Source organism: Cavia porcellus, unplaced genomic scaffold, assembly GCF_034190915.1.
Source record: "Cavia porcellus strain 051 isolate PalLab524CR breed Dunkin Hartley unplaced genomic scaffold, mCavPor4.1 scaffold_16, whole genome shotgun sequence".
NCBI lineage: Eukaryota > Metazoa > Chordata > Mammalia > Rodentia > Caviidae > Cavia > Cavia porcellus.
The window spans coordinates 32922017-32949660 of record NW_026947499.1 but is presented as its reverse complement, the minus strand read 5'-3'; the positions used below and the strand labels follow the sequence as shown (position 1 = coordinate 32949660).

Genomic DNA, 27644 nt, shown 5'->3' with positions numbered 1-27644 from the left:
CTGAACTCACATGAGGAATAAAGGACCCAGATGACCACTGATCTCTCCATCAGAAACAGTATAGGCCAGAGACCAGACAGCAACTTTAGTGTAGTTTTTAAAAAAAAAAAAAAAAAAAACCTGTTAAATCAAAATTCTGTACCCATCAAAAATTTAAGAGTGAAAATAAAACAAAGACTTTTCAGATAAACAATAACAAAGAATTCATGGCTGGTGCAATTGTGTAAAAAGAAGTCAACTAAGTTTTTCAATCAAAGGAAAAGGACCCTAACTGGAAACAGTACTTCAGAAAAAAAGAACACTGCAAAGGGTAAATGTAGATGCTATCACACTAAAGGAACCAGATGGTCTTGTGCCCTGATAGGAGCACATTAGCCACCTTTCCTATGGATAAGACTTTAGGCGAGCAAGCCCAGCCTGGTCAGGGGTTCAGGGACACTGGAGCAAGATCTGAAGGAAGTGTCTTGTCAGTGAAGAGGGACAGCAGGGCAGGCAGAAGGCCCCACAGTCCTGTGTCTGTACAGAAAAAGGCCTGAAGATAAAGCCTAAGAGAAAGTGACTGAACTGGATCACACAGGCCCCAGTAGACATCACGGGACTTTCTGTTATTCTGGGACTGTGAGGGGAGGCTATTCAACATTGACCCAGAGCTGGTCAAGTGATCTCTCAGAAGATACAAATGCCACCAATCTAGCACCTAAGAGGCCCCATCCATGTACCAAGTAAGGGGACTATACACAAGACCTATTTGCTCAAGATGACGAGGGCTAAAGAGCCAGCTATGTGGCACATGAATCATGCCATCTAGCAGCTGTGTCTAGCTCACTCCATTCTAGGGCAAAATAGTAATGCTAATCACTTGATTATTGAGGGCTGAGTACATCAGTCATTTCCTTCAATCCTGAACACTCTGACAAGTCCTTTTGCAACTGGCCATTGCCACAGTCAGCAGGTAAATATACCAGGACAGGGCAGACATAAGTCAGCCTTGCTAGGACTCATATTTGTCTGGAGACTCCAAGTAGAACAAGCCATGTCAAGGAAAATCTTGCTATAATGTTACCAGCTTTTAATCACAAAGCCCAGAAAGAACAGCTCATGCACAAGACTCAGAAATGCTAGCTCTTGAGTGCACATTCCTAGAAAGAGATACAAAAGAACACAATAAAGGAAGAAGAGTTAGAAGCCCAAATGTGACAAGTTAAAAATGATAAGTATTGGGGGGGTTCAGAGAGATCTGGATAGAAATAATCCTACAGAATAAAGGATTCTGGACAGTTCTACACTCCAAGAGCCCTGTGCGGGCTCCAGATGTGTGCAAGCATGTGAGTATATCTTTGAGTATAAAGTACAATTGAACTGGGAGGGTCAACCAGTAAACCCAGAAGAAGTGGAAAAAGCACAAGCTAAGCCACAGGGATAAGGAGAATCCCACTCTGACCAAGTGGCAGAGGAATGAGTATAACCAGGAAAACAAGTCTCAGGTTTAAGTACAGAGGCCTTTGGTCAGGGAAACCAGTGTTACTGTGGTCAACAGAAAGCCATTCAAGGTTGAAGAGCAAGAACAGATAAGATATGGTAGAATGCCTGAAGAGGATCAAAGCAGCCTACTCAAGAAAGGTTGGTGCTCAGTGTGCTTTCTGGACCAGAAGGGTTTCAGAGTGAGAGAAAAGTGAGGACAGAGTAAACAGATTAGAGGGACACAGGCTGTGCCCCAGCCACAGTCAAGGGTGAGGACCATACAAAGGAGGAGGCCAAGGGTTGGGAAAGAAGCCCTTTGGCTTCTAGGAAAGAGACTCACAGAGGGACAACAAACAGGAAGAGGGCCATCAGACAGTACATGGCAGGTCCACAGGGAAGCCAAGATGAAAAAAGTGGACTCACTCAAGGTGGCAAGAGGAGCAGGTAGAAGGGTAGGTGAAGCAGCCCAAAGCATCATCTACAGCAGCTGCCTCTATGCTGGTGCCATCAACTATGATGAGGACAAGTGGCCCCAAAATAGAGGGGAAGGGAGGGAGCAAATATCTATTCTGACTCTAGCAGGGCAAAAGATGATGGGACTGCTCAATATAATATGTGAAGGGCCTGGTGTGGACAGCTACAGGTAAAATGAGGTTCAGAAATAAGGAAGGGAATATTAGTACATGCAACAGAAAGAGATTATAAGGCACGAAAACCACAGAGAATCTGGAGGCAGAGGGTGTGGTGCTTAAAGGCAGGTGATTGCAAAGACTGGGACCTACAAGCCAGGCCCCAAGTCTTCACCTCAAACAGGCAGAACAGCGGAGAGGGCTGACAGTGACACAGGGTGGAGGAGGGAGGAAGCATGAGCACGGCCCCTACTAAACACAAAGATTAGGCTGGCCCATAGAAAGTACCAGCCAGATGATGAGACATGAAGAGTAAGTGCTCAGGTTATGGTCAGAGAAGACACAAGGTGCATCCAGCACCTGTCCTCCCCAGTGCTACAGCTTACTTTGTGCTGTGACACATCAGATGATCGTATAACAACCACCTCACAGAGGCCTAGAATCACAGAGAAAAAGCACAGGCAGGGTGACATGCATAGCACACAGATGCCCTGAAAAGTCCAGAGCATCCCTACCAAGCAGCCGTACACAGTTATTCTAGAAGAAATTTGGTTACTGGGAAATCATGACAGTGCAAAGTAAGTGAGAGGTCCTTGGTAAAGGAAGTCTCAGATTTTCTTAAATACCAACACTCCAAAGATGAAAAATCAGAATGATTTTTGATCCAAAGGACTAAAGGAGATATGAGTCACATGTGAGGAAACAGCCCTCAACAGAAGCCCTGCTTGACACTAGGAACCTAAGTCTGAAAATGGTTAGGAATTTAGGCAGATTGCTGCACATGCCTGACAGGTGTAAAATCTCTCAGTCGGACCATGGGATGTAGTTGTACAGTGTATCTGTATTGTTAGGTAATGCAGGCTGCAATCTCTAAAGTGCAATCTCTAGGTGGTCTTAACAGGAGAGCAACAAAGAAGTGGCACATGTGTGTGAACGTGGGTAAACAAACGTAACCAACATTAAGCAATGATAAACCTAAAGGAAGGCATGTTCATCGTATGCTTCTTCAACTTTTCTGTCATAAAATGTTTTCAAAATAAAAGTCAGAAGGCAAAATAAGTGATCCTGGCCATGAAGGGTCAGTGGTGACAAGGACGAGGGGAGTCTGAGGATAGGTAGGATACTCACAGCCCCCAATCTTCTTGCGCAGTTCGCCATAGCAGATGAGACCATATAGCTCCTGGGATGACTTCTTAAGCCCTCGTGAGAACACTGGAAGATGAGAGAAGGTAGAACTTAGGATAGCCTAAAGGGCACACAGGGTATCATTTCAAGAAGACTCAGGCAGATTTCTTGGGTTGATTATGACACTTTGGTCATGTATGATACAAAACCTGAGATAAACTGTTAAGAACACAGAGGAATACAGTGCTATATTTTGCAATTCTCAAAATGCAAATCTAAACAAAAATGACAGGTATGGTTTTCAAGTTACTCCTGATGGGCAAAGCAAATGTCCTCAGAAAATGAGTCATTCAGCACAGTAGGTTCTTGCAGAGCAAGAGAAGGGTACAGACATAAACATAATCATGCTTATTCTCTAGCTCTGCCCATGCAGAGTTTCCCTAAACCATAAGACAACCTCAACACACAGAGGCTCCTACCTCTCTGAACCCTCTTTGGCAAACAAGGCAACTGGCCATGGATCCCACCAAGCCCCTTGCTGGTATTCGCCTCTCTATCTTCAATAATAGGATGTGCTTTATGCAAGAAGCAAACAGGACAGACATAAGCAACTTGACATGGTACTAAGTTCTGGGCTTCAAGGAAGGAGGTTGTGGAGACTCTGGAAGGCTCCTTCAAAAGGCTAAATTGGGGCAGGTATCTCCCCTTTGCTTACCCCTTCCTTCAGATGCTGACAGGTGGTTCCGTCCTAGACACTAACAGCATACTAAAAACAGAAAAGCAGACAGGAGGCACCTGATCCCTACTTTCCTAAATAGCTATTTCCAAGTACCAGGTGAGAGAGAGAAACCTTCCATGCTAGCCACTGTTCTCTTGAATGTTTTCAATTGTACAAAGTAGAGTCCCATGTTGCCATCAGAGCCACGCTGCATACAAAATGAGTCTAGGCACCTTCAGACTGTCTCATGGAATGGGGACAAATATCACACTCTCTCAACTGTCTGATCTGGTTCTCTCCTCGGAACACTTTTTTTTTCCAGACCAGGTAGTGAGTAGAAAGTACATGGACTTTATTTTCACATTGTCATTTTACTATTTAAAAATGTTTATGTTTGTTACTATAAATTTGCAGTACATAAATGATTACATTTTTTATCAAAAGTTGGTACCTACACATAACACATCGTAATTCTTTTTTTATCTCTTTCCTTTTCCTTCTCACCTCCATATTTTGGTCCCCTTCCCTTATGCAATGAATTTATATGTTTCTCATTATCATTTATTTGGCTCTTTAATTTACTATATATTTTGAAATTCTCATCCAAGAGAAATCATGCAGTATTTAAGCCTGTATGTCCAATTTATTTTACTTGACATTTTTGTCTCATAGTACATTCATTTTCCTACCAATGACTGAAGTTTATTCTTCTTTAGAGCAGAATAGAACTCTACTGCATACAAATACATTTTTAATTCATCTGTTAATAGATATATACATTACTTTCAAGATTTAGCTATTATGAGTTGTGCTGCCACAAACAAGGGTATGCATTTATCACTATAGCATGGTATCTTAAAGTCTTTTAGGAAGCTACCATGAAGGAGAATAGCTGGATAATATAAAATTTCTACTTTTAGGTTTTTGAGGAATCTCCATTCTGATTTCTATAGCAGACATGTATTTGCGAAGACCTAATAGTCAGATATAAGTGTTCATAATTAGAAATGGAAGAAAAATGTATTAGTAAATGGCAAACAATGTTTTGAAAGATTCAATCAAAAATAAGGATTCTGGCCTCTGGATTAGCACAAAGAATCTGACTCTGCTGACACTGTATGCTAACTGCTCCAGAAGTTTTTCCTTAGAGAAAAATTCAGTATATCCGTCGAGCTCAAAAGACATGAGTAATAAGGAAACTCTAAAACCAACTACTGAATAATAACAAAGGACAGCCAGTGTGGTGGTGCACACCTGTAATCCCAGCACCAGGGAAGCTGAGTCAAGAGGCTCACCTTGAGTTTGAGGCCGGCCTGGGCTACACAGTGAGTTCAAGGTCAGCCTGGACTACAGAGTGAGATGCTGTTTCCGAAACAAAACAAAATATAACAAAATAAGATAACAAAAAGGTGGGCTGGGGCTGGGGATTTAGCTTAGCGGCATAAGCCACTGCCTTGCAAGCAGCCGGTCATGAGTTCGATCCCCGGTATGAGGTGGGATGGGAATCCTTATAATTCAATAACAATTAAACCCTGAAACGTACTTACTGACAAAAGCCAAACACAAAAGACTGAATATTATATAAACCAATCTACAGGAAATGTCTGTGATAGTAAACTATTTTGTCAACTTGAATAAATGTCCATCTGATTTTATTGACAGTTCTGGGTATGGCTGAATGGATTTGCTGATGGCAAATGACCCATCCTGAGTGTGTTTAGCACCAGACAAGAGGCTTGTGGCCTGAATGGAATAAAGAAAAAAACAAGAAAGTCTCGCTTTTGGTTTCTTCAATCTTTGTCATTGCCTTGGGATGTCTGTTTCCAGGCTTCTGACACAGATCCTTAAGCTTTCTAGCTCAGACTCCAGTCCTCCAATATAGAACTTCAGCTTCCAACAGGATTGTACAGTAAGCTCCACATCTTTCACATCTGACTGGATTATTTGGCTCTCCAATATGCAGAAAGCTCTATTACATACTTTCACACCTGACTCTGCCATGTAAGCCTATCTAGCAAATTATACATACATTTTTCAATCTGTTATCTAGTGAGCCCTGACGGACATACTCTACACTAATCCATAGCTAATCCACAGAGAGAAAGCAGATAGCTGCAAGGGCTAGGAAGAGGAAATAGGAATTAGGGGATGGGGGTCTCCTGCGGAGTTGTAAAAATATTTTAGAGCTAGACAAAAGTAAAAGAGGACATCACGAATATATCAAATGCCATTGAATTGTAATTTAAAAAGGCAAATTTTATGGTATTTGACATATTTCAATATATATTTTTTAAAGAGCTCAACATACTAAATGGCAAAAAGAAAAATGCTCACAACCCAGAAAAATAAAAACAGCATCAAGACCAAGACAGTACAGAGAAATGGCCAACAGGCATATGTAGCAAAGGGCAAGGAAAGGGAGCAAGCTTAGAACACAGGCTCCAAGGGGCAAGGCAGCCTTATGCTGCTCTGTGATTTTTAGTTCCTTCCCATTAAGACAAGGACAGAAACCAGAGTTTGCCTTTTGAAAACTTCAGGTCTATAAAACAAAATCTGTACCCAACAGCAGACACCAACCAAGGAATTACTTTTCATGGTACCACACACCACACAGTCATCAGTGATGTGACTCTGTATGGAGATGAATTAGGACTGGTAAAACTACTGAATTCCTGATGAAGTACACAGCAGTCACAGCTCCAGAGCAGTGAATGAATGACTTATGCTCCGAGGGACAACATGTGCCCTTACAGGATGGACTTGGCCTAGCCACCCCAAATCCTGGACAAGATCTTCTTACTCTTGCTTTGATTCTTAAGAACACCATAAAAAAAAACCCACCAAAAATACATATGATACATGAAGAACACTGCATGACGTAGTATGATAACATCCAAGGAATCACAGGCATTTCAGAATGTCCTGGTGATCTTCCACCCTCATGAGGCTCTTTAGCTAGACTAGACAACCTCCAGAGTAAAAATCTGCTGAAAAGTCTGGATTGCATCAGAATGCCTGATGAACACAGCTAAGAGACAGGCCCATTAAAGAATTGCCGGGGAGCTATGACCAAAAAGGAAGGTAGGTCCTTTCAAGTGGGGCCAACAAGACATTAAGAGCAAGACACACAAGAGACAAGGCTATAGTGATAGTGTGTGAGTGAAAAAGATGAAGTGGGGGGTTGGAAGAGAAAGAAGGCCACCATATAGAAAAGGTAAAGGACAGGCTGGGTCAGATCCCAAATCCCACAGGAGCCTCCAAGCGCTGGGGAGGTAGGGCTAGGAGATTGTTCAGCACAAAATGTGGCAAAAAAAGAAAGGAAGCCAGATATGATGGTGCACATCTGTAATCTCAGAATTCTGGGAGCTGAGGAAGGAGGACCCGAAGTTTGAGGCAAGCCTGAGTAACCTAGTGACTCAGCAAAAACCTGTCTCAATAAAATGGGCAAAGGATATAGCTCAATGCAAAGACCTTGGGTGAAAACCCCAGTGTTGCAAAAGAAAAAAGCAAAGTAAAAAAAGAAAAGAAGAGGGGAAAAAAAGCTGCTTTGTACTTTTTGATAAACAGAGAGAAAAAGCTCCAGAACACAGAGATGAGCATTTTGGCCATAGAGCTGTGAATGTGGCCTGGCCGGAGTCTATATCATCTATACTTTACATGGACAAGCCTCAGTAAAACAACTAAGCACAATGATTGTTGAACTGGAATATGGCCTCTCCACTGTTCATCCACAATAGCCTTCCAACGCTTACTGCAACCCACTGGCCACCACCTCATTTGAAAAGAGCTTTGCAAGACGAGCCAAAATAGACCCATACTCATGGGGATTTAGCTAAGTGGCATAAGCAACTACAAGGCAACTCAAGGTCATGAATTCAATCCCTGATACAAATAAATAAATAAGAAAGATATCTGACAAGGAAAATAAAAAGACAAAGCATATAGCCAGAGGCCCCCCTGGAAGGTAGAAGTGTTCACTGCAATCAGACAAATCATGATAACCTTGGACCCCAGGGGACCTAACTAGTACAGAGATATGCAAATAAACCATCTGAGTACACAGCAGCAGTGTTGACAACTGGAAAACAATAAAATGGTGTTGACTTGAAGTCAGCACAAAAACTTATGTTGATAGTCATATGGGTACCAAAAACAAACAACTCAGCATTAAGAAAACACCCAGCGGGTCAGGGATTTAGCTCAGCGGCATAAGCACCTGCCTTGCAAGCCCAGTCCTGAGTTCAATCCCCAGTACCAAAAAAGAAAAAAAAGAAAACCCCCATCAAGTCAACCAAGGAATGTTTCCAAAGATTAGAGGGTGACAATTCAATTCCCTGGGTCATAACAAAACAGTCCACAAGAGACAGGTGCGTGAGCCCACAGGGTTCAGCTCCATGGGCAAATAGGGTATTGAGCATTAGCTTCTTCTAAAACTATAATGTGGTGCACACATGATGGTCAAGATACAGTGACCCGATACAGCAGACTAAGATGCCACAGGAATGTCAAGGGAAGATGAAAGCCAACACAAGGACACAGGCAAAGTTTGAAAGGTGGGGCAATATGGTCACAGTTTAACCAGTTATTCTGGCACAGAACGTATATTTGGAGAGAAAGATTAACAGTAAGCATAGGTGTTAATAGGACAAAGCAACCACCATGGGCCCACTGTTGTAAAACTATAGAAATATATAGCAGGCCAAGCAGGCAGGAATCAGGGAGTATGGCAAAGGCTTTTCTCCAAACGTGGAGACAGGCGATAGCAATATATTACAAAGACAAAGGCAGTACAACAGAACATGGGCCAAGTGACCCTGGAGAAACCAATGCACCTAAAGGTGATATAGTCATTTAACTAGAGATGGACCACATAAATTTATATTCAAATACAAATGGTCAGAGTTGTGACAAAGATTGTTCTCCTGGGTCAGAATGACACAAGGCTGCTCAACTGTCACCCTCAATGTGTTCCCACATGAAAAGAAAGGGTCAAAAAAACGGGTCCAATCTCAGCCTGTCAGTACACCTGCAACTCAACTTCCTTTCAATGGACCTCAGCATCCTCACTCACAGGGCATATAGAATCCACAGGCACTCAGGGCCACTGGAAACATACAAAACTCAAAAAAGTGTCAGTAAGATCATTAGAGCATGGATGCAAGCAGCTTACTTGCAAGTAAGTTTGATCAAAAGGCACTGGACATGCCACCAACTGAAATACTGCAGGCCAATTCCCAGGTGAGCTGCTACATAAAAGGCCATGCCAGAAAGCATGCTCCTGAGCAGAGACCCAGCCTGTGACACACTCACCATTGTCAAAGTCAATGTACTTGGTGATCTTGTGCCAGGTACGGTAGTAGAAGTGCCGGACTTGCTCTTTGTTCTTTACCATGCTTGCAGGCTTGCCCTTCTTCTTGTATTTCAGAGCAATGTTGTTCTGAATTGCTTCAAAGTCTTTTCCATGCTGGAAAATAAAGACCACAAAAAAAGTGCAGTGGTTAAAAAAAAAGTGGCTTTCTCTATGACAGTGGTGGTAAATATGGCACTCACAGCTGTTTGTTATCACTAAAAACTCTAAAAAGTTTGCCATCACTGGTCTATGATATGTACACAGTAGAGAAAGGAGAAAGGTGACAGGTGGGCTGTGGGCTATCCCTTACTGCTCTTACTTGTGCATGATCTTTGTTGGAATTTGCAAAGAAACTAAAGGATAGAACATCACAGACTATGGGTGCCAAAGAGGCAAAGGCCCTGCTATTGTTTGAGTCTAAGCCCTCCAAACTCAGGTGATGTCACTGTGATGATATTAAGAGGAGACTCCTCTTTCATGAATGCCATTGTGGCTCTTGTCTTCTAAAAGTTTTCATCAATCTTGCCCTTCTTTCTGACATGGGAGGCACAGTGCTCCTCTCTTCAGAAAGATGCTTTAAAAAAAAAAAAAAAAAAAAAAAAGGCACTACTTTGTATGCAGAATGCCAGCCCTCACTGGATATCAAGCTATAGCACCTTGGACTCCCTGGCCTCCAGATGTAAGAAACAAATCTGTTTCTGGCCCATGTCAAGTATTTTTGTTTAACAGTACACAAGACACTAAAAGAGACTCAGAAGAGGAGAAACATAAAATTCTTTTTATTTTAAAAAAAGATTAAGATAAAAGAGGACACAAGTCAGAACAGAACGATTTAAGCAACATAGTATTTCACCACCAGACAACCTGACATAACAGTAGCTACTATAGTGTCTCTTTCCTTGAAATATCTGAGTGTACCTTCACATACTATAGTATCAAACGTAACAAAAACAGTGTAAAACCATTCAAGAGAATAAAAGTATTACAGGGTATTCAGAACCAACTAACAAAAAATGAACAAAATCCAGTAACATACAACATGATAAAATTGATGGAGACAGAAGAACAGAAGCTTGGTAGGACTTCAAAACAAGATGATATTAAATCAGCACTAGCTATTATGTCTTGTTTTCTTCAAAATAGCTGTTCATACCATCACAGACAATAAAATCAAACAACCCGGAATAAAACCATTCCAACTAATGAACGAAAACATTGTAAAACTTCAAACCCATATAAGGGGGAATCATGATTACTACTTTTATTCTTACCCTTTCTTATACTAGGGAGACTATTCGGTATTTATACATGCGAGTTTGATTTATTTCGCTTATGAGTATGGTCTCAAGCTGTGTCCATTTATTTATAAATATCTCAATGTGACCATTCTTTATAGCTGAGTAGTACTCCATTGTATAAAAATACCACATCTTTTTTATCCATTCCTCAGTTGATGGACACTTAGGTTGTTTCCAAGATCTGGCTATTACAAACTGTGCTCCTATAAACATGGGTGCACATGTATCACTGTGGTATGATGTTTTCAGTTCTTCTGGGAATATGCCTAGAAGTGGAATAGCTGGAACAAATGGAACTTCCAATCCCAGCTTTTTGAGAAATCTCCAGACTGACCTCCACAACGGTTGCATCAGTCTACACTCCCACCAACAGTGCAGGAGAGTTCCTTTATCCCCACAGCCTCTCCAGCATTTGCTGTTAGTAGTTTTCTTGATCCTGGCCATTCTCTCAGGAGTGAAATGGAATCTCAGTGTGGTTTTAATTTGCATTTCTCTAATGAGTAATGATGATGAACATTTTTTCATGAATTTATTTGCCATTAGTATTTCTTCATCTGAGAACTGTGTATTCATCTCAGATGCCCATTTTTGGATTGGATCTTTCAATTTTGGGGGGTCTGATTTTTTTTTAATTCTTTATATATTTTAGACAGAAGTCCTTTGTCTGAGGAACAGTTCACTAAGATTTTTTCCCAGTTTATGGGTTTTCTTTTCACTATGCTAGAGATTTCTTTTGATGTGCAAAAGCTTTTTAGTAAGAGGTGATTCCAGTTATTGATTCTGGGAAGTATTTCCCATGTAGTTTGATTCCTGTTCATGAATTCTCTACCAATCCCTATGTCTTCAAGGTTTTTACCCACTTTGTCTTCCCAATAGATTTAGTGTTTCTGTTTTAATATTCAGATCTTTGATCCATTTAGATTTTAATTTAGTACATGGTGATAGCCATGGGTCTAGTTTTAGTTTTCAGCAAATGGAGAGCCAGTTTTTCCAACACCATTTGTTAAAGAGACTGTCATTCTCCCAGTGAACATGTTTGGCCCCTTTATCAAAGATAAGGTGGTTGAATGTGTTTATAGTTGTGGTTGTAGAAACATAAAACTCTTATAGAGCTCTTTTAGAGATCACTAGACTTTACCAGGAATATAGCTCAGGGTCATAGCACCTGCCTGGCAAGTGCAAGACCCTGAGTTTGATTCCCAGTATCAAAAAAAACAAAAACAAAAAAAACGAGCGCTGGCTAATAGAAAGCAATGCAAACCAAGAGCTCCGAGTGCTGCCACCCGGTGTCTTAAAAGAAAATAGAAAGCTATTCTGCACAAACATCTCATTTTTTCTATCATAAAAAGTGTATTCAACATTCAAACAAGGATAGCCAATATGAGTACTTAGAAAAAGAATCTGAAAGAATATGATCTGATGATATTTTTGGAATGTCTCCATGGAACAGTTGAGTACAACCAAGATTTTAAGAATGAAACTTGGGTCCTAATGCTGTTTCAGGACTTCCATAAGGAAAATCAACTATATGACAATCCCATCAAAACCATCTAATATTAAGTGGGCCAGGGCTATAGCAGTCGTGAGTTCGATCCCTGGTACCGATAAAAACAAAAAAGACCCCCCCCCCCAAAAAAAAAGAAGTACTGGGAGGGCTGAGGATTTAGCTCAGTGGCCTAAGTCCTATCTGGCAAGCATCCAGGGTTGTGAGTTCAATCCCCAGTACCGTCCCCCTCAAAAAAAGAAGTAGTGAGAAGATCCCAGGGGCAACAGCCACCCCACCCTCCATATCTTGGTTTCTAAACATCACTTTCCAAAGAGGAAAAAAAATGGCTCCTTGGAGAAATGCCTGATTCCAGAGTGGGACAGGGAGACTCTAGGTAAGTACAGAACACCTTGAGGTGCCAAAGGTAGAGAATCCTTATTGAGTGATAAGACACAGTCACAAGAGGACCTGTGGCCAAACCTGGAACCACATGGGCCACAAAATCAACAATGACATGAACAGACAATCATCTGAAGAAAAAGCTAAACACTGAGTTTGTATCTGTCTTAAACAAGTAATTGATAAGTAGGTCATGTGGGAGAAGGGTACTTGTACAGCATTTCTAATCAGTAGATATGGATTAAAAAAAAATAGAAATAAGATCATCACTGGCAAATGCCACAGAGATCATTACTTCAAGTAAGCAGCAGCCATGGGTGCTAAAACCAGTTAATGTATGTTGAAAAGCTGAGTAATTACAGTCTCAAAGACATACAGAATGAGCTGGCACTGGATAGACCTGCACTCAACACCTGAACCCAGAGGCATCACCAGGACTGAGACAGACCTCATTAAGCACCTCTCACTGTTATGTAATTTTTGACACTGATTTAATCATGAGGACCCTTCAGACAAATCCAAACTGAAAAACATTCTACTAACAAGCAGGGAATCTTGAAAAGTATTGGTCACATAAAACAAAAGACTGAGGAGGCATTCCAAGTAGCAGAAAACTCAAGCCCTACTAACTGCAAAAGGCCTGCAGGTGAGTGAACAGAGCCCTCCATGTTTCCTTTCCTTGTTTTGCTTGTCACACTGTGGGTACCTTAACACTGGGGAGGCAAGGTGAAGGACATGTGGGAGTTCTCTGTATTTTTTTAAAAAATAATGTTTCTGAAGTTTGAAACTGTTCTAAAATGAAAAGTGGAAAAAAAAAACTTTAAAAAAATTAAGAGGTTGTTTGCTGTTTCAAAAATATTAGGGCAGTGTAGATTATAGCTATTTGGGAGGCAAATACAAATTCTAGAAATAAACCTTGAAGAGCCAAATCTGATTCTGAAACATCTCCCTTCTGTGTCCAACTTTAGAAGTCACTCCCTTCCTGACTGTCCTTTCCTTTGGGTGGAGGTCATAATGTAAGCAAATTGACTCCTGTACCTGTGTTTTCAAACTATACTGTCTCTGGAGTCTGCAGCATTTAACAAATGCCTTCTCAGTCAGCCTTGTGGTGTTATGTTGCACCAACACAATGTAAACCTCTGATGGGCAAGTCCTTCTCTACCTTCTCCACATTCCCAAAGTAACTACTGGTAATGATTGATACATTGGGTCAACAGTGAGAAGTTTATAAGCTAAACTAAGTAATTTAGCAGTTTTACATACAGAGGTGTAAAGGACATGCCCTAGAGTACCTGATTAAGGTCCAGAACGTTTTAATGGGTGATTCCCCATTGTGTCAACTTGAGAAGTTTAGAAGTTTAATTAAGTGACCAGGCAGAAGGCCAGGGTCCTCACTTTGTAAACATTCTGAGCTTGTGGAAGAGGAGGGTAGGGAGAGGATGGTGAGTGCCACAGAGCCCTGGGGCAGGTACCTACTTACAAAATAAAGGAGGGAAAGAGGCTTCTCCCTATGCACTCCCACTCTGCTTTTGCTGTCTTCTGCTGCCTTTAACTCTTGCTACTCAACCATGCTATCCTGCCTTGGGCTAGCTGTTCACGGACTGAAACCTCCACAAACTGTGAGCTGAAAAAACTTTTCTTTCCTGAATTCTAGGAATCAGGAATTTTGTCTCAACAAAGAGAAAAAAGTAACTAAGATACTATGTTGTCCTCTGACTAGTTATGAATTCAATCAATGATGTTGGAAACAGCAACAAAAAATAGCCCAAGTTTAAAGTAAGAGAACACTATCCAAAGTCAGACAAAGACTCACAGTATGAAATCAGGCATGGTAGCCCATGACTCTTGCTGATACAAGAGGATCCTTGCAAATTTGAAACCAGCCTGGGCTACAAAGTGAGTTCAAGGTCAGCATGAATTGCATAGTGAGACCCTGTCTGAAAAAAAAAAAGACTTGCAGTATGTATATTGGCAACAAAAAAGCCAAAGATATCCCTGCATGGCATTTTGCAGAACACTGGGCAGACACAGGCAGAAGCAGAGAAAGGGAGCCTATTACAAAGCACAGGAGAGATGAGGCCATTAGCAACTCTCAGTAAGGTGAGAAATAAGAACAAGAAGCTGTCCAAGAGGTTATAAGGTAAGTAAACAAGAATCACATGGTGAAAAACACATACAGGTAGTCAGATGAACAGATATTAACAAGGGAAATGAAACAGATACTTAGTGGTAGACTCTACAGAACCAGGTTGAAACACAAGGGCACTAAGAGACAAAAGGTAGAAGCAGATCTAGGACAACTTCCCCCTAAGCATTTAACTCACCTGTCTATCCTATTCCCTGCCAATAATGGAATTACGACTCATTCCTGGCAACAGAAAAGGAGCCTGGACAGGCATTCACTGAAAAGACCAATCTGAGCTGGGGCCCAGGGTTGTTATGAGAGCAAGGTTGGGGCAGCACTGGACTCTCTGAGGGGTTTGAGGCAGGAGACAAGCAATAGACTAAGGCCAAGATGAACAGCCATACAGTCTTAACTTTGTATCACCCCCCTCTTGCTTAGAACAGTTACTCAGTTTCTTTTACCCTTGGTGCTGCTCTGAGCTAGTCTCAAACACTGACAGCAAAAGTAGATCCCACATGTGCTATCAACAAGACAGCAAAGGGGTTTAGAAAGCAGTTCAGAGGTAAAGCATCTGCTTAGCCTACAAAGGCCCTCAGTTTGTCTCCAGCATCAAAAAGACGGGGAGGAGGAAAATCTTACCAAACATTATAGAAATAGTGCTCCTCAGACTGACCACTATCATCCCACAGCTAGAAATGAGGTCCCATTCTTGCCCTCACTGATCTGCTACATATCAAAGCCCCAATAGAGTCCCACCTAGCCTTTGCCAGACACATAAAATGACATATAGGGGATATATGTTTGCTTTTGCTCTCTTAATGCTCAAACTTACACAAAAACACACTATTTGAGATACACAGTCCCAGAAGCAGAAGGTATAAAGAGAACAAAACAGACTAATTATTACTAGTTAAGGATTTCAAGAGATCTAATATCATATTTCTGCCTTGTAGAAAAAGGAAATCAAGTACATGCTAAGTACTCTGAGAGGGTCAGACAGGAGAATCATAAATTCAAGACCAGCCCTGGGCAATTTAGCAAAACTCTATCTTAAAATAAAAATTTAATTTTTGTCTTTTTGAGAAAGGTCTTACTACTATGCAGTTCAGGCTGGCCTTGAACTCATTTTGTAGCCCAGGCTGGCCTCAAACTTGCAGTGATCTTCCTGCCTCAGCCTTCCAAGTGCTGGGATTACGGGCATGAGCCACCACACCCAGTCAAACTAAAAATTTTACAAAGGGCTGAGAGAGTAGCTCAGTAAAAGGGCCTGGAGTTCATTCCCACTAACACGCACACACACAAGATGCATGAATTCACATGAAGAAAGACAAAGGGCAGCTTGCAAGAAGGAATCCTTTTCCTACTTTTAGTCAACCACATCTTACACTCTCTACTTTCTGCATTCAGGCTGGTAGACCTCACAGAGCTCACAGTCCTCCTAGAAAGAAAGGGCCACACTACAGTAGTGATGAGTTCAGATGAGATTAGGCAGTAACTGGCTTTTGCCCAGGTCTGTTATCCCAGCACTTAGGAAGCCGAGGCACAATCACTACAAGTTTGAGGTTAACCTAGGCTACAAAGAAAGTTTAGGGCTAGCCTGGACTACATACTAAAGCTGTCTAAATAAATAAATAACTGCAGGTTTTGACAACAAGGCAGGAATCACAAGTCTTCTATGCCCAACAAGCAGTTTATCAAATATGTAAGTGGGGATAAGCCTATCTGAAGGCAACTGCTATACTTTACTATAGAACTCTTTTTTTGGGGGGGGGGGGCTGGGTATCAGACTCACGACGTCCTGCTTGCCAGGTGGGACTTGTGCCACTGAGCTAAATTCCCAGCCCTATTGTAAAATTCAAAGAAAACACTTTTGAAGGCCTGTACATTAACATTGTAGCATTAACACTATAAATACTGAACTGAGTGCTGGAATTTGAAAAAATCTGCAATGAGAAAAAAAGGTACTTGTTTTTTTAAATGTAACTTTACGGGCTGGAGATTTAGCACAGCTGCATAAGTGCCTGCCTGGCAAGCACAAGGTTGAGTTCGATCCCTGATTCCAAAAAAAAAAGTAACATTGCATTTTATGACTACTGGATATGGAAATACCATAAAAGTAACTTAAACTAAAAAAACCTCCACTTTTGTATTTACTTGACTGATTTTGCATCTATCAAAACAAGCCTCGTGTGCACATTTCATTCTTTCTAAGGATGACAAGAGTCAGACCATGCTGAAATACCAGTCCTGTTCAACTGGGATAGGCAAATCTTAGCCACCTGGACCCAGAAACAAGTAATATCCGTCATGGGAATACGGCAAAATCAAATCTGGTGCTCACATTTAGAAGTGTCCCCTTTTCTAATCCTCTGTAAACATTTCATGATTTAAATTCCAAAACCTCATTCCTTTATAGATATTTTTGTTTCTCATGCTTGCCAAGACTTTCTTATCACTCCACTGAAATGAGCTACTAAAATGACAAGGCTGTTGTCTGTTGTTCTAGTAACCTATTCCTAATCTTAAATGCCAAAAAAATCATCTAAAGTAAGAAATGTACACAAATGTTCACTGTAGCATTATTTGTAACAACAGAATCTGAAAGGAACCTTAGTTATCCAAATTTAAGAATGGGTAAATACTACAGGAATGGCCAGACTTGAAGGACACTCAGTATCTGCTGTAACTACTAAACTGTCATAGGACCAAAACCAGCTATAGACAGCCCACAAAGGAATGGGCATGGCTGTGCTCCAGTAAAACTTTATTTACAAAGACAGGCAGTGTACACATAGGCTAGTTCATCTATATCAAAGGGCAATATTTATCGGCACAAAATGAGCAAAGGAACTATGAAACACTATGAAGGTATGGTGGCACACACCATAATTTCAGCTACTTGAAAAACTAAGACAAAAGGATTTAAGCTAAAACCTGGTGTGGGTGACTTAGCAACATCCTGTCTCAAAATAAAACATAAAAAGGGTAACAACCTCAGGGTGACGACCCTGAGATCAATCCCGGTAACACACATACATTGTGGGTAAGACAATGGCTAAGAATCATAGAAAAAAGTGAAAACAGCATAAAATGCTTCAGACAGCCCTGAGGAAACAAAAGGCTAAGATGTACCAAGGGAACTACACCTGCTTTAGCCACCTTAAGGCTTGCTGCTCATCTTTAAGCCAAATGGCAAAGGGAAGCAAGGCATACAGAGTGAAGAGAGAACCTTCTGTACATACTTTCTCACCTCCACAACTCACTCACCTCATACAGTCCCTCGAAGAAGGTATTTTTGTCCTCTGTGCTCCATGACTCCCACTGCCGCCGGACCTTTTTGCCTTCTTCCTTCTCAGCCCCTGAAGACCCTATGTTTCGGGAGGAAGAGCGCGAGCCCCCTGCAGGGGCAACCCCAGACACATTTCCAGACGATGGCCCACCACTGTCGGTTCCTTAAAGAGAAAGGACTATACAGTGACCTGTTCCAGAAACCGGGGTGGGTGGGGGCACAAAGGACAGATAAGTAGTGAGAACAGGAGGCCACCAACCCAGTGTCTGACCCTTCCTACTGAACCAGTGAGGCCAGGAGGATAGCAACCGAGACCCATGTCCAGAACAGAACATCAGAAGCTTAAGTTGACCACATGGTTTTTAAATGTTTTTACAGTTTGAAAAGGGAGTTTGTGTTGTCCACAGTAACACTGCTACATTTGACATTCTGTGCACACTGAAGGCACAGAGACCTATCCCCTCACCAAAGCTGCATATGATTAGTGTTTTTCATTCAAACAAGACTTTGGCTCAAATACTCATACCATCTTTTCAAATAAGTTGAGCTTAAAAAGCAAGAAAGCATTTATAATGTCAAATACTGTCTCCTTTTAGATACAACTGGAACTTCAGAATATTAACCATTTGATGCCTGAGAACTATTAACTAAAAGTATTAGTTTTAAGACTTCTTATCCTTGACATATTTCAAGAGCCCTCACACTAAGGGCTTTGTTTTTTTGTTTTTGTTTTGTTTTTGCAAGAGTTACTTGAAATTGAACCCAGAGCCTTCATACTGTGCTATATCCCCAGCTCTTTTTATATTATAAATTTTGAAACAGGATCTTGCTAAATTGCCAAACTGCCCAGTGCCAAATGGGGCTCAATTTGTGATTCACAGGGCACCACCATGCCCAGCTCTGGGGTCTTGAATACAGCTAATCCTACAAGCTCTCTAGAGCATCAGGCTTCACCTCCAGCAGAATGACGCCTCGTGGAGACAGCAATATAATGAAATATATAGCAAGGGGGCTTGAATGAGAGGTCACCAAAGACTCTATGATCTGACCCCATCCTCCTCGCTCATCTACGTTCCCTCCTCTAAGAGATAACAGAAATTCACAGCATACCCCTATGATACCTCTTTTCATATGCTAGAGACCATAAGTTTCCCTCACTTTTTTTTTTTTTTTTATCGGTACCAGTGATCGAACTCGCAACCGCCTGCTTGCAAGGCAGGTGCTTATGCCGCTGAACTAAATCAAATCCCCAGCCCCTGGGACCATAAGTTTCTAAGAAACCTCCCAATTCTAAAACAACTTTACAAAGATAAAGATCACGGAAGTAAAACTACTTTAAAAATCAAAAGCCAAGAACTGGGCATGGTGGTGCATACCTATAATCCCAGCACTGGGGAGGTTGAAGTAGGAGGATCCTTGTGAGTTCAAGACTAGCCTCGGCTACAGGGTGAGCTCAAGACAGCCTGAACTGCATAGGGAGATCCTATCTCAAAAGGGGGGGGGCTGGGGATTTAGCTCAGCGGCATAAGCGCCTGCCTTGCAAGCAGGCAGTCGTGAGTTCGATCCCCGGTACTGATAAAAAAAAAAAAAAAAAGACAAAAAAAAAAAAAGATTAAAAAAAATCAAAAGGGCTAGGGATTTAGCTCAGCAGTTTAAGCGCCTGCCTGGCAAGCGTGAGGTTGTGAGTTCAATCCCTGGTACCAAAAAAAAAATCAAAAGCCAAATAGATGTAGGTAATTACCAAAATGTTTTCCTAGTAAGATAATCACAGGGTTTTTTTTTTTTTTTTTTTTTTTTTTTTTTAAATCTGAGTTCCACTTCCTAGTCAGACAGGGATGGGTCACAGAGCTAGGGTTTCAGAGACACCTTTCTCACCCTCTCCAAGGTTTTCCCCTCCATCATGATAACCTCAAAACAAAACAAAAAAAAAGGAACTTTACATGTCATGAAAAACTAAGTTGATTAATCCATATAAATTTTGAAAGCACAAAAAAGCAGTATAAGCACTGTGTAAGTGCAGAGAAGGTACAGATTCAAACTGCTCTGTAGCATCTGTCCTACCTGCCAAAGTCTGTGCTGTACTCTTGTCACTTCAGAGGGTTACTGACTTATAATGGCTCAATTAGGATGTTTCTTACTTTTCAATCATTTTGTTTGCAGTACTAGGAATCAAACTCAGGTCTTGTGCATGCCAAACAGGCACAGAACACTAAACTAAAACCAGTGTTTTTAATGAACAGTTTTGCAAATGTTTTTGAGATGGGGTTCTCACTATGTTTCCCAGGCTGTTCTCAAGCTGCTGGGTTCAAATGATCCTATCTCAGCCTCCTGAGTGCTGGGAGTACAGGCATGAGTCATCATACCTGGCCTAATTTTTCAACTTTGCAATGGTATAAAACTGTTCTTTAAATTTTGAATTTTGACATTTTTCCAGGCCAACAATACACAAAATAATCCTCTCTCATGATGGTGGGCAGCAGCAGCACAAAACCCAGCTTCTAACTGGCTAATCACTGGGAAGGAAAACAATTCTACAGTAGACTGGGTTGCTAAGACAGTATGGCTTACAGGTTAGGCTTATTAACCACACTTTCAAAATGACATTTTCAATTTAATGATGAGCTTATAACCCTGATATAACCCTGTTGGCAATCAAGGAATACCCATACTTCATATCAGAGTATATGAAAACATCACATCACTCAGCTAACAAGAGTTTTCACACTTACAGAAAATACTGATGCTCTTATATGGAATGGTGTGACACTTCAGAGACAGACTAACTTCATAAGGCAACAGGACCAGGTACAAAGAATTCACTGGTTTATCAGAGCTGCTCTGTCCTATTAAAAAAATTCTATCACTACAGATTAGTTAAATTTAAAATACTGATGAACTAAAATTAAAAATGTAAGAAATCCAACCCAGGCTTGATCATGGTGACACACACCTATAACACTAGCTACACCTCAAAAGTCTGAGGCAGGTAAACTCAAGTTTTAGGATAGTCTGGGCAATTAGCAAGCTCCTGCATCAAAAGTTAAAAAATTAGTAATAAAAAGCATTGGCATATCATAAAGAAAACATAAATTATTAATCAAGAAACTACATATACTATCCATTTTTGCTGTAGTATTAATTTTCAATCTCTCTTACTTCAGTATTCATAAAATCCAGGTCTGGTAAAGAGAGTTCTTTCAAGTAGCCTATTTGAGCTCTCTTTCTCTTATTATCTAATTATATTTAGAGAATGAGCTTTCTTTTTGTCATATGCTGAGCTATATAGAGTTGGTTACATGTGTTTATCCTAGCATTAAATACCAAATGTAGAGAATTACATGGCTTTCTAAAAGCCATCAACATTTTTAGTGTACGTGTTGCCGAAGCACTCAATATTGATTTTTAAACAACAACAAAAAAAAAAAAACCAGCTTTTTCATCAAATTAACAGAGATATAATTCATTCACAATAAAATGCATACATGTTAAGGATAGGGATTTTATGTTTTGACAAATTATGAATCAACGTAAGCAAGGTATGGGACATGTACGTCACTCTATAAAAAGTTCTTCCTTACCTACTTTCAGTCTCCCCTCTCTAGTCATTTCCCAGTCTCAGAAAAACACTGATTGGCTTTCTACCACAATAGGCTGGTTTTGCTTATTTGTGAACTTTGTATAAATGGAATCATACCAAAAAGGGTTTGGGGTAGGGAATAACTCAGCACTAGAGTACCTGCCTATCATGTGTGAAGCCCCAATAGTGCCAAAGAGGAAAGGGAAAGAAAGGAAAATGAGGGGTTGGGGATTTAGCTCACTGGCGTAAGCACCTACCTGGCAAGCACCAGGTCGTGAGTTCACTCCCCAATACCAAAAATAAATAAATAAATAAATGGAAATTCAGTTCTTTGGTCACACTAGGCATATTTCCAGTAATCAATGGTCACATGTGGCTCATGTGTACTGGACAGTTTAGAACATTTGTGTTATTGTAGAAAGTGCTACCAAATAGTGCTGTATATGAATATTTAACATTTACCATCCTGAGCACAATGATAATAGGATGAAAAATATACTAAAAGCCTGGTTTCCAAGGGGAATCAGAGGGAGGATGAGTTTTTATATCCAAAATGTCCTCCAAAGCTTTACCTACTCCCAGATGGTGCTTTCAGAAGTGACTGGATCATGGGTATGTGGTAACTAGATCAATCATCTGATTACCATAGTTCTGCATGTGGTTGAATGGATTTAGATAGACTGTCCACCCTGGATAAAGTTGACACTAACCAGCAGAGTTGTAGTCTAACTGGAATAAAAAGGGAAAGGAAGACTCAGTGTTTAACTGCTTTCTGCCTGCCCTGCCATGGACTGCTTCTTCTTTGCCATGCATCTTTGCCATACCATCCTGCCTTAGAACCAGCCAACTATGGACTGAAACTTCTACAAACTGTAAGTTAAAATAAATCTTTCCTTCTTTAATTTGTGAATGTCAGGTATTTTTGTCCCAGTGGTAAGAAAACAACTAAGACAAAGAAGATAGATAAAAAGGAAAAAAATAATTGGGATGTATTACTTGTATGTATTTCCCCATGATGTTCTACAAACATCTGCTAATAATGAATGAAACAACATATGAATGAATGAATGCACACATGCATGCAATGCCACCCAGTCTCTACCCCACACCATCATCACAAATGGTTGAGGTATCTCCATGCTATGAGGTAGGCCAAAGAAGTTCTGGACACAACCTCTGATATTGCTCGTTCCTCACCAAATCAATGCTGAGGAACACGGCAATTCCCAAGATGCTTTCACCATGAAAGGCAGCAAGTGCCCTTCCCAAAGAGAGCAAGTCACAAGTACCACTTAAAACATTTCTCAAATGTAAGACATGGTACCCCATGATCCCTCACAGGTGACCATTTGAGGAAAATATGCCTGTCCTCCTGTACCACCCACATTGGAAGTTTTCAAAGCCATTTCTAGTCTCTCAAAAAGCACTTACCGAACTCTTTTCCCAACAACAGCTTGCCAACCAACCCTTCCATTACTACTCAGGTTAACTTCTGCCACCTCATGCTGCCATTAGGCATGCCTCAAATTAACAGAACTCTAGTTTTCTAAAATCCCACAACACAGAAACCTTCTTAAATTTTATGAATTTTACCTGGATCACAGCAAGATAAAAAGGGTGAACAGCAAAGAAAAACAGTACAGAAGTTTTCCTGAATGGGACAAGATCTCAGAGATGGAGAATGAGACAAATCACACTGATGGGCATGAAGCTAAGCTGTACCAAGTGAAGTGACTCTGATAAGGCTCTGAACAGCAAGCCACTCCTGTGAATACAAGCCACTTTCCTACGCACTGTAGTAGCTGCAAGGTGCTCAGCCACTCCCTCTCATGTTCTAAAAGTGGTGTGAGAGTCCTCAGTAGAGGAAACCAAAGCAATATGAACATTCAAATAAGAAAGCAAATCACTACAAGTAACCATTCCTAACATTTAGTGTCTATAATCCTACATCTCAAAAGCTTTATTAAAGTACAACAGAATTCCAAGCTTTAAAAAAGAAAAGGAATGTGACATCCAGTTCACCTCAAAATTTCAGATGAGAATGTAGCTTTCTTGCTTAGCTCAAACAGAACAGAAATGAGAAATGGGGCCACAGACACTCTGGGAGAGTAGGACAAATCACCTGGAAGAGACAACTCTTAGTTCAGAAAATCCAAAGGATAAACAGAGGGTGGTAATTAAAGGAAAAGAGGAAGAAGCAATCAAAGAGAATGAGAGACGTAGAAATACAGGAGATAAGACAATTTTGAACAAGACCGGGTGAGCAAGGTGGTTTTCTCTGGAGTTGGAGTGTAGGTAGGTAGGGGTGTGTGTGTGTGTGCAAAAAGCTCAACAAGAAGCAAAGGGCCAAGAAAAACATTCTATGGGTGACTATGTTTCTGAGACCACAAGATGTTTAAAAATAGTTTGCATGATGAGAAGTCAACACTCAAGAAATGGTATACCAGAACAGGCTCCCCAACAACAATCCCTGTGAGAGCAAGGACAGTGTCTTACTCTCCCATGCCCAAGCTTACCACCAGCCTCACCCAGCAGATACCCAAGGACAACTTAGGGACCAGGCAAGATAAATAAAAAGGTTCCTGGGTCCCTGGCTGTAGTAGTCCCCTGGGCTCCTTCTGCCTTTCACCAGCTCCAAAGAACATCTCAGGTCTCTGGGACTCGAGGCCTTTACCACTGAACCCCTACTTCCTTCCTGGCCAACACTGGAACCATAGTCTTCCAGTTGCCCCATTGCCACTGTGCTTCTCCCCGGTCAGTTTCTCCCATCAATTCTAGCAGCTTCCTCTCTGGTATCCCACACCATTATCCAACTAAAGCTCACATCTGAGAGATGCAGTCACATAGTCTAGACTGCTTTACTCACTGGCAATCCTCCTGCCCCACTTCCAGATAAGGAAGACCACCTGGCCTCTTCTGTACATTTAGCACACATCATCTATGCCCTCAAACCACCTTAGAAAGACAAAATCATCCCAGCTTCCAAATGGCACAGATGAAGTAGCTTGTTCACAAAGCTACACAATCTCTTCAGTATCCAGCAGGCCTTGGAATAACAGAATGCATAGTTCAGCAGCATTTTCAAAACACATTCAACTGTACAATTTCATCTCATCCTCACAATGCATAAATACAGTTCCATTTTAGAAACAGAGAAATTAAAACTGATGAACCATGAAAGCCACAAAGTCATCCACACAGCAAGAACCAAACCTGAGTCCAGTCCTCACACTAGAAGCCCAGGTTTCCCTATATCTCATTCCACACACCTTCCACATTGGGCTGCATGTGCTACCCTGTTCTTCCTGGGACAATACATCATGGTGGCTGCTGCTTCATTACACACAAGGCTACAGGATTCAAGCTTTCAGAGTATAGGAGACATGATCTTGAGGTCCCTCCCTCTATTTGCAAAAGTTAAGAAAAATCAAGAGGTTAAATGACTCATCCTGATAGATATAGTGGTACACACATGTAATCCTACATTCAGGAGGTTGAAGCAGGAAGATTGCTGCAAGTTCAAGGCCAGCCGCAGCTACATAGTGAGTTCAAGGGCAGCCTGAAATACATAGCAAGTAGTTCTCAAAAAAGTAAAAACAAACAAAAAAAGTAAAAACAAAACAGACAAAAACCAAAGACCATCCAATTCCACATGGATAATGAATGACAAAGAGATTCGACTCTGAATTTGCTTTTTCTTTTCTTTTCTTTTCTTTTTGGTCACATAAACCCAGGCCTTGCACATTGAGAGATACATCACCAGACCTTTTTTAAAATTTTGAGACAAGGGCTTACTAAGCTACTAAATGTCAGACTGAGCTCAAATTTGAAATTCTCCTGCCTTAGCCTGACACAGTGCTAGAATTAGGGGATGCCCCCACTGTGCCCAGCTGGTATTCTACCTCTTAAAAATTATAACAAAATTTAAAAATTTTGTCACTTAATTTAGGTAAGATATAGAGAACATCATTATAATCTACCATATTTTATAAGATTAACTCATTGCACTTGGGTTTCCTTTCTGCGTCTTGTAAACTTTCTCACAAGGGCAAGGAACAGTACAATCCAGAACAGAAGGCCAACTAAGTGCAAGGAATGCAGTGACTGTCACAGTGACCCAGAAGTCTCCCATTCCCTTAGTTCACTCTGTGATAGAAGTGCCTATAGGCTCACTTGCTCCCCAATTTGGTACAGGGAAGTGTCTTTCACAGAGTTCAAGGATAATAAAAACCACTAAGGATTAACAAGGACACTTTAGTTTACACAAACCAGGGTCAAGGCACAGGGGCAAACCTTTGAGAAGGTTTCCCTAGGGCTAGATGCCTTGTCTTATGCAAAACATTCATGTCAGCCAATTGCAGCAGCTCTGCTTTCAGAGCCCCAGGCATGACTATGGGAATCCCTATCAGGGAGAAGGCTTCAAGCAAGCCAATCCCAAAGTTTTCCTAATGCAAGAATGTAAACGCCCGCCACTGGCCCAACTCCACTGTCATTCACTCACAGCACTGCTGCTTGTTTCCCATGGCAGGTGCTCAGTAAATGAACACGGATCCCTCCCAATGTTCACTGATCAACTTGTCCTTGGAGATGCTATTCATATTCTCCAGTGTGCCTAAAAGACGTTCTCCCCATTGTCTGAAGAGAACCCAGAGTCCCAGGTTCTCATTCCAGGGCCATTCACATTGTCTCAATGAGAATGACTTCTTTCCATTGGACCTCCTGTCCTTGGCACCTGCAAGGCTCAGCATCCTCTGACAAGTTCAGACCAAGACCAGCCTCCCTCGAAGATCCTCCCAACTCACCAAATATTTAAGAAAAACACAGCTAAAATATTTGTCTAAAAACACCTATGTAGTATTATGAAAATATTCTGATTGTTTTCTACAGGAAAGCTTTGTTATCTCTTTGAAACCAAAAGCTCTTAGGAACTTGGTTTCTTCCCTTGATATCTTTCACAGTTCTTTAGTGCTAGAAACACTGTGGTTCCCCGATATGACAAAATGCTTCTATGTACCACTATATAGGACAACACTAAATTTCAGTTTATGGCTTTACTATAGAAATCATTTATTGTTTATGTCTCTATACGACCCAAAATGAAACAAAAATTAGAATCCTAAAGTATACTTCATTGCCAAAAGACAATTCCACAGTCACAGTAAGCCACCATAGAAACTGCATTCATTTTAACTTTTAAAAAATTGTATTTGAAAATTAGCTAAGTTTTCAAATTAATAAATGTAAGCAAATGCAACTTTTATTATTTTGAGCTTCATAATTTATCAAAAAGTTTTTATACAGATATTTTCCTCTTCATTCTGCGCAGTGACATCATGATCACCTGGGGAAGTAGCCTGAACACAGGTGGTCTGTGTCCTAGAACAGGATCATATGCTTCAGTGGCTATGTCCTCTAAAGTCCTCAGCATCACAAGGAGTAAATATGAGTAAGGCAGAGTCCCCATTTCTTCATTCCCTTTCTGATACAGATCTGAGAGCTTTCATCCCAGCTTGGTGTCACTGCCCAGGAGTAAGGCCATAGCAGACTCTACTGGGACCTCACTATGTCTAAATTCAGTAAACATCATTTACCAGATTAAACTGGGCAGAGGAATCACAATGCTCTCGTGATGATCTATAGTGATCCTGCGATTTGATAGGTCTTTCCTTCAAAGGACAAAGCTGCATGTACTTTAGTACCTCCCCAGCCAGCCCCGCCTCGCACAAGCACCTGATAAAGAGCCAATAAAAGCAAGCGTTGGAAAAGAAGGAGAAGCCATGTACAATCACCCATCTGGACAGAGGAGGGCAGCCTCCTTGCCTGGGCCAAGGGTAGGCAGACTGCCTGTCACACATCAAAACATTTTAGCAAATCTACCTTCTGGGATGTTGTCTTAAGAACACATGGAATCCAAGGCTCCTGTACCATTAATCCTTGAATGTTAAGGTAAGTGCAGCTCTCAGCGATAAGATTTCCTGACTCATTTTAAAAATAAATAACCTAGAGTTCAGGCATATTTAACAACTTTCCCTTTGCCACACAAGTGAACCAGCTATGTGGCAGTTCTAGGATAAAAGCCAGATCCCCTGACTCCTGATGCAAACCTCTTTTCAGTATAGTACCAGTGTTCCCAAAACTGACTGAAGAGTATCTTTTACAAACATGTAGAAGCAGCGAGGGACATAGT

General features: G+C 41.1%; 1 protein-coding gene across 5 annotated transcripts in view; it reads right to left on the bottom strand.

Annotated features, from left to right (window-relative positions):
• Positions 1–27644, bottom strand: part of Cramp1 (cramped chromatin regulator homolog 1) — a 68481-nt gene that overhangs the window by 35322 nt on the left and 5515 nt on the right. For all 5 annotated transcript variants that reach the window (XM_013141839.3, XM_013141836.3, XM_003478451.5 and 2 more), the window contains exons 3-5: positions 17859–18043; positions 9244–9397; positions 3219–3302 (exon numbers count right to left, since the gene is read on the bottom strand). In XM_013141839.3, the coding sequence (XP_012997293.1) occupies positions 3219–3302; positions 9244–9397; positions 17859–18043 (423 nt within the window). The remainder of the gene's footprint in view (positions 1–3218; positions 3303–9243; positions 9398–17858; positions 18044–27644) is intronic.